Source organism: Coregonus clupeaformis, chromosome 36 (assembly GCF_020615455.1).
Source record: "Coregonus clupeaformis isolate EN_2021a chromosome 36, ASM2061545v1, whole genome shotgun sequence".
NCBI lineage: Eukaryota > Metazoa > Chordata > Actinopteri > Salmoniformes > Salmonidae > Coregonus > Coregonus clupeaformis.
The window spans coordinates 35,220,676-35,235,909 of record NC_059227.1 but is presented as its reverse complement, the minus strand read 5'-3'; the positions used below and the strand labels follow the sequence as shown (position 1 = coordinate 35,235,909).

General features: G+C 40.9%; 1 protein-coding gene across 1 annotated transcript; it reads left to right on the top strand.

Annotated features, from left to right (window-relative positions):
* The first annotated feature begins 8,418 nt into the window (after positions 1 to 8,418).
* On the top strand, positions 8,419 to 13,069 carry LOC121552495 (paired box protein Pax-1). The gene is made up of 5 exons (XM_041865441.2): positions 8,419 to 8,644; positions 9,099 to 9,725; positions 10,681 to 10,814; positions 10,988 to 11,198; positions 12,471 to 13,069. The coding sequence occupies exons 1-5, from the start codon at positions 8,641 to 8,643 to the stop codon at positions 12,554 to 12,556; spliced, it is 1,062 nt and encodes a 353-aa protein (XP_041721375.1). The 5' UTR covers positions 8,419 to 8,640; the 3' UTR covers positions 12,557 to 13,069.
* Positions 13,070 to 15,234: the final 2,165 nt, after the last annotated feature.

Genomic DNA, 15,234 nt, shown 5'->3' with positions numbered 1-15,234 from the left:
CCCATCGTTGCCTTTAGAAGTACTTCTTTGTCAATGTTAGGTCAAGAGGGCCACCTACTGGCTCACACGGACACTGGTTTACATCCACCAGCAGTAGTATTCCCAATAAAACTATTTTCAATTCAAGTTAGCAGGTGGCATAATTCAACTAGACTAGAGCATGGACTGCGTGTCGACATTTCAATCATTAATTCGATGATGAAAGAAGATGAAAAGTGTATGAGGTCATTGATAAAGATAGCAGTGGGATAAACCACAGGGGTTTCAATAGGAGGTGTGTGAGGCATGTTAAATAAAACAATCACAGTTGAAATACTAATACTGCACTACCCCTGTAATTCAACCCTCTACATCTGCGAAGCATAGAGGTATGCAAAATATGCTCAAATAGTATGTTTAAATCCACTGTCCGAAAAAAGACTAGGTCATGCATTTGGATAAGAACTGTAATGTATATTTTTGTCCAGATGGTGGTGCCTTTGCATCAATAATCCAGTCCTAGAACTGTAAGGAAGAATATCAATTACATACATACTCCTCACGTCCTCTCGCCTCAGATCCCTCTTTCTTTCTCATCCCATGGCTTTTGAGAAGGAGGTGAGGAGAGAGGAGCGAGGACGTGAGGAGTATGCAATTGAGATTCTCCCTAAGAAAACGGTTTGCTGTCAAGATGACTGCAGGGCAGTCAAAGGTCTGAAGCGAAAGACTGTAGTAAATTTATTTCAGATTGTGAAAAACATGTTCAATTCACACATACAGTATGTGAAATATCCCTGCAATAATGTAGAACAACAAATATAGTTTATTGGATGATACCATTCTAACAGCAAGTCTGACAGCTTTGGCCTCAGGATAGGTTCATACCAGACAGAGCGAGCAGCCTGTTTGACCACTGGTAGAGAACATGTCCTAAACATCCCGCATCCACGGCAACAGTGTCATCACTTCACTCTTCCTTATCTACCTGATCTGAGACTCCCCTCAGGTTCTCACCACCATGAATGAAGAGAGCACACATAACTGTAAGTCGCTCTGGATAAGAGCGTCTGCTAAATGACTAAAAATGTAAAAATGTAAAATACAGGGAGGAAAATGAACAAATTTACGTTTTGGGAAGGCGATTGTGAATTTGATCTGAACAAACAGAGATTTTAAATGGATATGAATTGATTTATCTCTGCTGTTCCCATACAGTGCATGCTTTTCTGTACAGCCAGGTCACGCTTTTCTCCTTATTCGACGTCCATCCATGTCTGAGGACGTCGGGAGATGATGTGGAAACCGGCCACTAGGGGCAACATTGAACACTGTTACCTTCAAGTAGGTTTCGGTAAGGATCTGCCTCTGATTCCAAATGTAGCAAGTTCAAATCCAGCGATAGAAAGTTGTTTTTTATATTTTTGTTTTAAGCCTATCCCAAACATTAACCCTTACCTTAACCATTCGGAGTTTATGCCTAACCTTAAGAATGTGGAGTTTATGCCTGAACTTAACCCTAACCTTAAGAGTTAATGCCTAAACTTAACCTTAAACACTTAGAAATTTGACATTTGGAACAACTTAGAAATGTGACGTTTGAGATACATGAATGAACATCTAATTCTGACGTGAGACTGTGAGAGCTGGTAGTTTCTGTATACCTTTCTCCAGAATTATAAAAAGTAGACCAATGCCACAGGTAAACACCACTCATCTGGCACTCCTTATATCCCCATGTGAATTCTAGTATTCACTGACTTTCTGCTTTTTATCCCAATTCCACCGCTCAGTGGTATGGTCTTCTTCTTTTGAGCAACTGATATATGATGCACTATAACCACAATGAATACTAACAGTCATACTGATACTATATGATATATTTGCATCATGAATATATTTACATCATATATACTGTAAATACACATACTCATGATTTGGGGTCCACTGAGTATTAGAGTGCATTGTCTCTGCCCTGTAGTCTGTAGGTTAGGGCTATACTATACTCACCGCTAACCAGCTGTCTCTGCCCTGTAGTCTGTAGGTTAGGTCTATACTATACTCACCGCTAACCAGCTGTCTCTGCCCTGTAGTCTGTAGGTTAGGGATATACTATACTCACCGCTAACCAGCTGTCTCTGCCCTGTAGTCTGTAGGTTAGGGCTATACTCACAGCTAACCAGCTGTCTCTGCCCTGTAGTCTGTAGGTTAGGGCTATACTCACCGCTAACCAGCTGTCTCTGCCCTGTAGTCTGTAGGTTAGGGCTATACTCACCGCTAACCAGCTGTCTCTGCCCTGTAGTCTGTAGGTTAGGGCTATACTCACCGCTAACCAGCTGTCTCTGCCCTGTAGTCTGTAGGTTAGGGCTATACTCACCGCTAACCAGCTGTCTCTGCCCTGTAGTCTGTAGGTTAGGGCTGTACTCACCGCTAACCAGCTGTTTCTGACAGTAGGTGCGGACAAAATGCACAATGGCCACCATACAGCTCTACAGGACTTGGGAGACTGCAATGCTGCTGCTCCTGAGAATATATTAGAACATAATATATTAGAATAGAATAGAATAGGATAGAATAGAATAGATTAGGATAGAATAGAACAGAACAGAAAATAACCGAATAGAATACCTTCAGTTTTTCCTGTGAGGGAACGTTACGAAAAGCCATGTAGCAAAAGTCAGGCCACCATTTAATTTTTTTTACTCTCAAATGACCTCTTCTGTGGTTATGCAGTTCCACCCCAAACACATGTGCTTTGTACTGTACACAGTAGTGCACAGGGAGCAACTAAGGTCATCATACTGATAGAATAATTACAGTCACAGGAAATAGGTAGTCTAAATTGCAGCCTAGACTGGTTTATAAGGAGTGTGTAGTTAAGTGATAACCCAGCAGTATGCAAAATAAGACTTAAATGTCCTCCTTTTTCTTGCATTACAGTGTAATTGTGCACTTTAAAACGTACAGTATGTTATTCATATCAGTGTAAGAACTATTCTTTAGTGACGACTTTCAAGATTATGACTTGAATTGTCCCAAAAATATAAATAATCTTAACACTTAGGTCGTCTTATTGTGCATATGGGTATAACTGGCATCTAGAATAGAGAATTTAACGAATTATGAGATTAAAAAGGCTGAAGTATCTGGGCAGCTATAACTTACACATATTCTGCATTAAAGTTAATTTACCATGTTCATATAGGTGTGACACTCTGGCTCCGGGACTTTTGTATTTGAGCCAGGGTGTATTTGTTTTGTGGGGTTTTGTTGTATAGGGTGTATTCGTTTGGTTGTGTTTTGGGTGAGTTATTTGTAGTGTCGTGTGACTCCCAATCGGAGGTAACGAGTGTCAGCTGTCGGCTCGTTATCTCTGATTGGGAGCCATATTTAACTGTTTGTGTTCTCATGAGGGTTGTGGGTTTTTGTTCCTGTTTAGTCATTGTCACTATTGGACTTCACATTCGTCGCTTTGGTTTGTTGTTTTTGGTTGCTTTAAGTAAATAAAGTCAACATGTTCTTTTCACTCGCTGCGCCTTGGTCTCCTTCACTCCTCGACGAACGTGACAGAAAAACCCACCACAACGAGACCAAGCAGCGTGTCCAGGAGCCAACGCCAGAAGCAACTCTAGCGGATATCCACTTCGACTGGGTCAAGCCGCGTGAGGAGGAGAGAGGTTGGACTTGGGAGCAGAGGATGGAGAGTCTGGCGAGGAAGATAGATGCCTGGTCCACGGGGAGGAGAGACCCCCAGAAAATTTTTAGGGGGGGGCTCACGACATCGGGGCAGAAGGTGTACGGCCCGGAGGAGTGCAAGAGGTTGGCAGATATGGCCGCCAGTTTAAGGGGGCCACTGGTTACTAAGGGGAAGGAAAGTGTGGAGGCACGGCGAGAGGTACTGGGGTGTGTCACCAGTCCGGTCCGGCCCGTTCCTGATCCCCGTGTAGGGCCAGGGGTGTGTGTCCCCAGTGCGGTTCTGTCTGTTCCTGTTCCTCGCATTGAACCTACGGTGCGCGTCGCCAGCCCGACTCGGCCTGTTCCTGCGCCCCGCACCAAGTCTGTGGTGCGTTTCGCCAGCCCAGCCCGGCCTGTCCCTGCTCTACGCACCAAGCCTACGGGGTGCGTCGCCAGCCCAGCCCGGCCTGTCTCTGCTCTACGCACCAAGACTACGGTGTGCGTCGCCGGCCCAACCCGGACTGTTCCTGCCACTCGCACCAGGCTAAGGGGGCGAGTCGTCAACCTGGTTCAGCCTATTCCTGCTACTCGCACCAAGCCAGGGAGGCGAGTCGTCAACCTGAGGAGGTCCGTTCCGGCTCCACGCACCAAGCCGAGGGTGCGTATCGTCGGCCAGGTCCGGTCCGTTCCTGTCTCGCGCGTCATCAGTTTGGATCCAGCCAGCTGGGTTGGATCGGACCGGGGCCATTACGGGGGGAGTTATGTAGGGTGGTGGTCAAGCCCGGAGCCGGAGCCGCCTCCGAGGAGCAACACCCACCCAACCCTCCCCTATTTGGGTTTTTGAGGCGCGGTCGCAGTCCGCGCCTTTAGGGGGGGGTACTGTCACGCTCTGGTTCCGGGACTTGGTATTTTAGCCAGAGTGTGTTAAGTATTGTTGTGTTTGGGTTGGTTGGGTGGTTATTGGTTGTTTCTGTGTTTGGTTGAGTGACTCCCAATCAGTGGTAACGAGTGTCAGCTGTCGGCTCGTTATCTCTGATTGGGAGCCATATTTAAACTGTCATTGTTCACCTTGGGGTGGTGGGTTTTTGTTCCTGTTTAGTCATTGTCACTATTGGACTTCACATTCGTCGCTTTGGTTTGTTGTTTTTGGTTGCTTTAAGTAAATAAAGTCAACATGTTCTTTTCACTCGCTGCGCCTTGGTCTCCTTCACTCCTCGACGAACGTGACAATAGGGCCGGTTTCCCTGACAAATATTACACCTAGTCTTGGACTAAAAAACATTCTCAATTAAGAATCTCAATGAAAAAATACTTCTTATTGTCAGTCCAGGCCTAGTCTTAATATGTGTCAGGAAAACTGGCCCATAGAGTCTAGACCAACAGTTCCCAACCTTTTTGTTCCAGGGACTACCAAATCACTGTCAAAAGCTCTTGAGGACTACCATTAGCTGAGTGGTGGATTTTTTTTAACAGAAATGATCTTGGCGGTCAAATTTTGACAATTTAGCAGTGAATATAACAAATTAAAGGCTTATTATTAATATTAACAATTTGCATTGTGAAAAGTAATTAGGGGTTCAAGCAGCGAAGCTGGTGAAACAATGTATTTCTTCTCAGTCATTATTATTATTACAGTATACCAATTCCGCCAAGTTGCAAAAATGTCATGCCAATTGTCCACATGCTGCGCTATAACAAGCAATTGAAAATGCTAACTTTGAAAGCTCACACCCCTCACCCAGTGTGACCTATAATTCTGAAATGTGGTACATAGGTCTCTCTCTTCTCACAAGGAACAAAATTGCCTAAAGAACCTATAAGGTCCGCCATGATGGATTTTCCACTATTTTGAATTGTGTGAAAAATCACTTAAATACAGGGCCAACATTTTGGACTACCGCATTTGGTGCCCCGGGGCACGTGCCCTGCATACTCGTTTGGTAATCCAGCCATGCTTAAATTACACCTCCTCCAGAACCACTAGATCTAGATGAAACTTGATATTTAGCATCTATTGACCAAGGTCTCTCAACGCAATATTTTCCAGACTAGTATGTCAAACAACATTCACATGGGCGTGGTCTTGCACATAAATGCATATAAATCAGACACGGATATTCGTATTGTAACAAAACTTGGTACACATGTTCCAAACACTGTTAAGACTCAACGTATGCAAGCACATTCAGATCGACCACACGGTGGCGCAATAAGGGGCACATGTTTATATCTCTTGATCTGTTTGACTCAGAGTGATGAAATTTGGCACACATGCTCAGGGATATGAGTCTAGCTAACCTGTAAAGTAGGTTTCAGTTTAAGTCGCATGGTGGCGCTGTTGAACAGTCAAAACCATTCATGCAAGCTCATTGGCTCATAGCAGCCATAATGTTTGAGCTAGAGGCCTGGAAAATATTGTTTAAAGACATGGGTACATAGATGCTATATACCAAATCTGGTGCCAATCGGTCCAGCGGTTCTGGAGAAGAAGATGTATAAAGTAGTCAACATAATTGAAAATTGTCCAAAATAACTCAAAAGCATATTGCATGATCTGTTCAATGTTGAGTTCTGATATTTGGCTATGTGTCCAATCCACAGGGCAATGTGTCCAATTTGTCCAATTTTATGATGAGCACAGCCTCATCTGGGGGAAGCAGAGAACTGCACAGCCAAGTCCTGGCAGCAGGAGGACCCAGTCAGTGGTCCCACAGACAGGCTAATGCAACAGGGAAAACATTAGATGGATCTCATCTCTAACTACAGAGTATCCAAAAAGGAAACATTGGACTGTCTTTAATTTTGTAGACTGCATGCTAATTTAATGGAATTACATTTATGTGGAACTGTCAATACTATTGAAATATTTTCTTGAGAAAATTAAAGGCTTGAAAAATGAATATGTTGCAGTACCTACATTTTCTGAATGCATCACACCTCAGCTCCAAACCCACATCAGATCAAGCCAAGCTCATAGATGGGCACATCGATCTGATGAGAACTACAATCACAAAACCAGGTGTGTCTTTATTTGAACTATGTGCAATACATACTACAGGTAGCCTTTATCAAATTCTTAGCAAAAGATCCGTTGTTAAGCACCTGGCTATGTTTGCAGGTGTGGATACTGCGCAGTACCTATTTGCAGTGATGTCTTGCCTTGCACGCGTCATGTCTTGATCAGGTCGTCTGACTTAACTATGAGATCACCATCCTCATAAATATTACATTTAAAAAAGGAGGCAGAGATTTTCTCAATAAAATAAATAAATGAATAAAGACAATTGAAACCATACTTGTTTAACGGGTATATGCCTACTTTCAGGGGTAGGCCTACTCGTCTAAATAATGAAAAGAACCTCGAAGTACGCCCATATAGGACTATCAAAAAAACAAAAAAACACTTGTATCTAATAAATGTTAAATAGGCTTACGTGTAGCACATATATCAGGGCAGATCAATAGTTATATCTAAACAATATAAATGCAGTAAATAAAACAATCCCCAAACGCCTTCTTGCTGATATTAGGCCTATAAAAAAAAAAAACTGTTGCATTTGTTTATAGGCAAACAAGAAATAGTGTGGACCAATAAACGATTAACATAGTTATTCAGAGAAAAAGAGTGGCAAAGACCAAAATACAGCACATGCCAAATATTTATCATGCAACCACTGTAATTAGCATGGTCTGATGAACAGCAATGTAGCCTTAAAAAGAGACCTGCCGTAAAAAAAAAACAGATGTTGGGTCACAGACCCTCTGTGCATTCAAAAACTAATTTTCTTATTTTGTTGGTGTGAAGAGTAGGCTATAGTCTTCACATGCCTACATGTGTTCGATAGACCTATCATAACCAATCATTTGAAATGACTTTGCGTTTCAATAGCCATACTATTTATTGGAAAATAAAAGGGTCCAACTTCACGACGCATAAAAGCAATAGTCTTAAATAGCCTACGACAGAAAGATATTGGCCTTACATACTGTATGCTCCACATCATAATAGGCTAATCCTAATCTGCCATGTGCCCAATTTATCAGATTAGCTTTAGCCATGGGTAACCAAAGTGGCCTAATCATCACTCACTCAATCAAAAATCCCTCAAATATCGATGTTCGAATAGATCTGTATTAAACCAGAAATTGCATAGAAACTGTATGAATTTCCATATGACCATTGTGCGCAGATTCAATTAATGCCAATGAAAGGGTAGGTAAATAACGTTTTATTCAAACAAAAGTGCTAGATGGTCCATGTGTGTTTAGCACAAGTCTTTATTGGGTCATGCCTTCCAGTCCACGTTTCATTGATTGGGGTAACTTTTCGGATGGATACAAATGATAATACCCTTGCAAATGAACTATATAATGCAAACTTGTAGCACGGCCAAAAAATGTAATAGCCGATCATCAATCTGTAAATGCATTAAAAATAACAGCCCATCATTGCAAGTTAATTCTATCCATTGTATTAATCAAATAGGCCTATCTTTAAACAGAGTTTATCATTGTCGTGGAGAACAGCTTTTTGCTTGGATTTTAATTTCCAAGCGCATGCTTGATCCGAGTTCCAAGAGCGTAGCCATCTCCTCCGTGTGACAAAGGCCCTCTTGACAGAAGTTCAACTCTAAAAACCGGAAAAGGTTCGGTGGAGTAGCCTAGGCTAAGATACACGCAGAGGAGGAGACCAATGAAATGCGGAAAGAGCCTTGAGCGCAGCCAACGAGATTGACGCAATGAATGCGTCAAATTAATCTGCGCACACTTGAGCCTTCAGGATGGACACATTTCCCCTTATGGGACAAAGATCACTTCAGTCCCTTTGCCCAAACTCGCCGTTTTAGATCATCTTACCAGAAATGCAAGAGCAGAGCTGAAGGAAAAACGCACAGAAAAACAATTTTCCTCATCTCATGTGCAGAAGGGGAAGACAGCACTTTTCGACCATTGGCAACTGGTAGAGGAAAACATCTCACACCAAAAGCAATGGGTAAGCACTCATGATTAATTTTGCATGGGATCTTCGACTCTTCAGGAGAAAATGTTTGAATAAATAGAGATGTGCATGCATTAGGTTTTAGCTTTATATTGTAGCCTACTAGCTTATCCTCAAATAGTGCGTCCTTCTATCATTCCAGTGTCCACTGTCCACTCCATTTTCATAGGCTATTTCATTTTTTTCGGACACATTTGGAGTGAACTGCTTGACGATGTTTGAGAGCATAATAGGTTAGAGAACATTGTTTTTGAGCGCCATAACAGTCTATGAGTGATATAGATTAAATCAAGGAGCCGGAAAATGTAAAATGTAAATGAATGACGTTTTGGAAACTTGAGTGGGCATTATGCTAGGCTAGGCATAAACAGGCTATTGTTTAAAACACCGTAACATTGCTCTGTCGAGTCTATGCACATCAATGCAATTCCTTATTTGTTTCTTGCAGATCAAACATATGGAGAAGTAAACCAGCTTGGCGGGGTATTTGTCAACGGGCGACCACTTCCAAATTCGATTCGGATCAGAATCGTGGAATTAGCTCAACTTGGAATACGACCCTGTGACATCAGTAGACAGCTTCGAGTCTCTCATGGCTGCGTGAGCAAGATACTAGCGAGATATAACGAGACTGGTTCGATATTGCCCGGTGCCATAGGAGGAAGTAAACCCCGGGTCACAACACCCAATGTGGTGAAAAGCATAAGGGATTACAAACAAGGAGACCCTGGAATATTTGCTTGGGAGATCAGGGACAGGCTTCTTGCAGACGCAGTTTGTGATAAATATAATGTTCCTTCGGTTAGCTCCATAAGCCGCATTTTACGCAACAAAATAGGAAATCTTACTCAGCCGGGCCAGTATGAGAACAGCAAGCCAACCCCTCCTCAACTATCCTACAACCACATGTACCCGTACTCATACCCCAGTACAATGTCACCCACTGGGACTAAAATGGTCAGCGGTCCGGGTGTACCCGTTACAGCGGGCCATGTCAGCCTCTCCCGCCATGGATGGCCTTCGGTGCACACAGTCAGCAACATTTTGGGCATTCGAGCCTTCATGGACCCCTCAGGTAGGTGACAAAATCATATATTAGGCATGTATGTTACTCTTGCAGCTAAGTTGCTTTTTCAGATGCTGTAGCATTGTCCATTGAGTGCTCAAATTGGTAACATTGGTACATTGACGCATCAGTCAGTGTGGCTTGTTAATCACACAGATATTTCGTATTATTTCACATTAATGAGAAACAACTTAAAACAACAAAGGTATACTCAACAACAGGGATAGACAAATACAATAACGATATAGGCCTAACTGTAAATAGTGAGAAGTTATTATGGGCTGAATAGGCCTAATGTATAATTTTGGAATGAACGAAAGTTTAAATAATATTGATAAAGGAGCCAAATGGCACATCTGCTATAAACTATAAATGCAAAATCATCTTGAAATGTGTCGATGGTGAAATAGCCTACATATAGGCCTATCAGTGTGAGGCCTACTTTGTGGTTTGGCCTATTCATATTTCTACAACGAACTCGTAGTCCAATATGAACGTTAATTAGGCTAAACGTCTTATTTTATGTCGGATATCTTATTGTTTCTCTTCAAACTATAGCATTACAATCGCATGAGACCAACAGGTCCAACAGGCCAAACCACAAAGCTATAGGAGTTACATCAGCAATAATAAAATATAAGATGTTGTTCTAAAATCTCAAGAACTTACAAAAAACATGGCATTGAAAACATTGTGGCCACAAACATTCGATCTGATTGTATAAAATAAAGATTGGTTGAAGTATGTGTTTATCAGATAATTTCCCCACGAATTTAATAAAAACCATCTGTTTAGCATAAAATGCTTCACTACCATCCTGTGTTTCTGCAAAAGGAATGTTCTTAAACACAAGAGCTATATCCCAAAATACATGTTCAACTAAGTTGGCTTCATATCGAATGAAAACCTACATTGGTTTGTAGGCCTAATAATGTTATATTCTACATTGAAAAATGTTCCACAGCCATTGCTGGAGCGGAGGGGTACCAATCAAAAATGGAGGAGTGGGCGAGCGTAAACAGAGCGACGTTTTCCTCTGCCCATGGCGTCAACGGAATAGAGAAATCCTCCCTAGAGGCAGACATTAAGTATCATCAGGTACAATTATGAATAAAATACACAAACAATACACAAACAACGAATATGTTCATAGTTTGATCAGAAATCCGTTTCCACAAGATTTCCACTGTAAATATATGCATGCATATCAAAGTGTTGGGGCGTTTTGCTTCGCTGTGCTTAAAATATTTTTTTTGTTTCTCCCATTCCAGTCTTCTTCAAACCTATCTAGTTATGTACCTGCTTGTGCCTACTCTCCCCCAAACCAATATGGGGTGTATGGTGGGCCAGCAGCTAACTACATGACAACTGGACACCACTGGCAGTCTCAGAGCGCAAGCCTTGCCCACCCCAACAGCGGAGCAATGATGCAAGGTGGAGACCTCCACACCGCAATGTCTTTCAAACAGTCATCACGAGAAGGTAACTAAGCCAGTTGTTTTTTTAGGTTTCAAATCTTCCAGCGGATATTTGAATGAAGCACAATGGCAAACATATATGCAGCTATCAATCAAACACCAGCTATTTTAAAATGCACTCGTCAAAAAAAGATTAGGCCCCGTGGGTCGAAACCTAACGACCGAACATTATGGGTTTAATTAGGGGTCGAGGATGACAACGGTTGACATTTAGATAATTGTGTATGTTATATAGGGCATAGGCCTAAATGCTACATACAACGAAAGCTTCGGGCATAAAAAACAGAGCAGGCTGTGTTGGGCGACTGATAAGGAAACAATATAGTCCTTTGAGAGAAGGTTACTTTATTTACTGTGCAAGTCATTATGGTATCAAGCCAGTGTAAAGGTACACAGTAGACCTACAGCAATGGCATTTCATACCCTCAGGTGATGACTGTAGGCCTATGGTGTAGGTGATCTTGAAGAAACCATTAATAATAGTTGAATTATATGATAGCTATTAGCCTAACGATATAGACCACATTTTTCCAAACGTTTACATATTCATTTAATAATGTTGCGATTAGCTAGCTATGATGTTCAAATTATGTCTATTCAATTTGCGAATACATCTTAGACTACGTTATATATTCCTATTTTCAAGCGTAGTGCGTTTGCTTTTCAAGGACGAGTAGGCCTGTAGGGAAGGTTTGGTTTTGCATTGATAGGCCTACATGATTTCCACATATCATAACCGTTTTTTACGGATAAAAATGTAATTGAGGTAATTTAATATAAATGACAACAACCATGCAATTAGCGGTGTCAATTCCATCCACATTCGACTTCATATGAAAAACAATATATATGAAGCAAGATAGGCCAATTAATGTTAAACCAATTAGTATAATTCTAAATTAAATACTTGAGTAACCTACATTATCCATTACCTGCTGTTTCTCCTAGGGCAATCATTTTGATGGAAGTTACATGCCTGCTTATACTTTTGTGAAGATAATATTTGTGTGAGAATCAAAGATTGCTACATATGGTAGGCCTACAATCCAATGAACAAATTCATATAAATCCATCACCGTTTTATACACCTAGGTATGACAGTCCAATAACATTGATCTCTGGCAGATCAGAAGTCTAGATATCTACTCCTCTTGCCAGGGCATTGGGACCGAACCTATAGTTGACATGGTTGTGTGTGCTCACTGTTCTGACGATGGATAGAATTACGACTTATTTGTTCCAGAAACATACTGTATCTCTTGTTTGTTTTTCGCAGGAGACAGAAAACCTCACAGTCCCTTGAGCAAGCACCAGCACGAGGCGTTGAACATACACGGACTCACACTCCCGACCTCAGCTTAATAACCCAAACTCACTTCAAATAGGCAATGTACAGAAAATGCGTAAAGTTATGGGCGAATTTTCAAGAAATCCACCAGTAAGTGACGAACATACATTTCCAACATCATTCAGTGTAATTGCATCGCATGTCAATACAAATGTAAAATAATCGAATGTAGACATGAATGTTGTTATAGTCTTGTTTACCTGCACCAATGCAGTGGTGTTGGTTAGGTTTTCATTATTATATATCTTATATTTCACTCATTCAAAACTCATCCCAAATCGAAATTGCGTAAACTAATTATGTAATTTCCTTGAGGTCACATTGTTTCCCACGACCGAAATGGCTAATAGGGCGTGCATGCTGTGTGTGTTCAAACAAACATGAACGGTCTCCATTTGTTATTATGGCCTGAAAGGGAAAGTTCAAAATGTGAACAATATCATGTATTTGTAATTTTGTAAATGACATCCGCAAAAGCTGTATTATGTATATATTTTTATAACTGTGCTTAATAAAGGCACGCTAAACGGGAAATGTCTTTCGACATATTTGGATTTGCCTAATTCATGCAGCTATTGTTGGCTACTGGTCAAATTAAAATTAGAAAATTGTGATTGGTATAATAACTTTAATGGTTGATGTATAGCAACTTTCCTCCTGAGGTGTCACTCTGTATACCTTTGACCTGATGCTACCATCCGGACAGATTTCCTTCTCTCTCACTTCTCTCTCACTCTATCTGGGTACCGACGCTGACCGCAATATAGCTACCAAACAATCTGTCAAAAATAAAGACCAAAACGCCCTTCTTATTTGAGGCACCAGACCATGACAAAAATCATAGAGTGACACCTCTATTGGATAGCCTATTCCAAGACAAACACGAAACACCCGATAATCCAAGAATCAACATACAGTAGTATCAGAACTGGCCCTACTCAAACGTCTGAAGCACCTAATCAATCCAAACGTCATGCAGAGATGCAAGTCATTCGTGCGCAACTGCGGTTACGCACCGTCTGCATCAATAATCACAGAATGATATAGGACTACAAGACAATATTTTGTAAACTAAAGCTAATAATGCTACGCCGCGAGCAGCATTTATGACGGTTAACATTTATATTAGTAAATGTAGCTCAATTTGGGATAGCATACTGTGTTGTCTTCAATCTTCAGAAAATATTGGAGCCTGGATTTGATAAATTGTTGACTGTGAGCAAACTATCACCAACCGATTAAACCAGACAGGCCACATTCCCAGCTCAATTTTCTCATATGCACATTTTTTATTCCAGTTTACAGCGTGCATCTGTTCAAATGAATTTCTATCGAAAGTGTATTCACCAATTAAATCTGTGTGAGCTATAGGCCAATAGCTAGAAAGTGTAGACTAAATGCTTCATCAAAATCGAAATTATTATCCTAAATTATTATCACTTAGGCCTAACCTATCTATTATATTATATTCTATATCACGTTAGGAGTATGAATGGTAGGCCTACAATGCACATAATTTATTTTGATATAATGTAGCATATTGAAATGAATCCAACTCAAACCCTTCTCGAAATACTACAAGGCTACTGAAATTCATTATCATTACAATAACGTAGTACACGAACATTAATGTATTTATTAACATAACATGTATGTTTTAATATGATTATATGTCATACAACACATTCATATGAATAATAATAATTATTGTTATTATAATTATAATTATTATAGGACATTCTTGTACAAGACTAAAGAGATATTAACTTCTTGCCTGGTTATGTCTTTAAAAATAATACTTGTTTAAGGTCATAGAGTTGACAACATTTTCAAGATGAACACAGAGGCCTAGTAGTTGAGCTTTTGAGGCATAAACAGAGAGCAATTTAGCAATTTTTACATCTGCATATAGGACTTCAAATGCTAACCTAGAAAACCTTATGAAAATACAGTTAGTGGAAGTGGAAACATAGTTTTGCTAAGTGCTTACTTTTAACAATCTCTAGTCTGCAGTTTGCCTGTGCGGTGGCCAGTCCAAAGCCAAGCCACAGACCTCTCCAGGATGAGAACATGTGGGACATTCTGAACAAAAATATACATAACACAATCCAGCTGCCAGTAGTTTAGTTTTGTTGTTTGAGTTTGTTTATCCTTGTATCCATATTTTGTAAAATGCGGTTTTTATAATCCAAATGACTACGTTGGCCAAATGCGCTTCAAAGTTTCGATATTGGATTGAGGTAGTTGTCAGATTATGTCATGTACTGTATAAGAAACTAACTTTAACAAAAGGTTTTGAAGTATGCTGTACTCAGGGTGAGCAGGTTGACTGTTCAGACAATAGTCAGAAAGACAGACAGGAAGTTGTTAGTAGCAGGGGCATGCAGATAGAGATGTGTGTGGTAGGGTTACCATGGACACCTGGTGATGGACATCAACACAAAGGACTGGGAGCTGCAGCATGTAGCTTCATCCATCACAGTCCAGTGTGTCTCCTCTGCAATCAAACCACCTCACCACCACAAAGTTCAAAATGCTGCCTGTCCTGAGACACACTATATATGACTGCTGAGACAGGTGGAGGCCAAAATATTTGGTGTGTGCCGAGCCTTATACTATTTAAATGTATGGACCTGAGTGTGTGTGTCCTTATGGTTATTTGTGTGAAGAGCTATGGTGAGAGTCAAGCTAT

What these genes read in the sequence shown, in the direction of transcription:
- LOC121552495 (XM_041865441.2), top strand. An exon ending in AGCCTTCATGGACCCCTCAG is followed by an intron (nt 9,726 to 10,680) that starts GTAGGTGACAAA and finishes AATGTTCCACAG; the next exon opens with CCATTGCTGGAGCGGAGGGG. An exon ending in CAGACATTAAGTATCATCAG is followed by an intron (nt 10,815 to 10,987) that starts GTACAATTATGA and finishes CTCCCATTCCAG; the next exon opens with TCTTCTTCAAACCTATCTAG.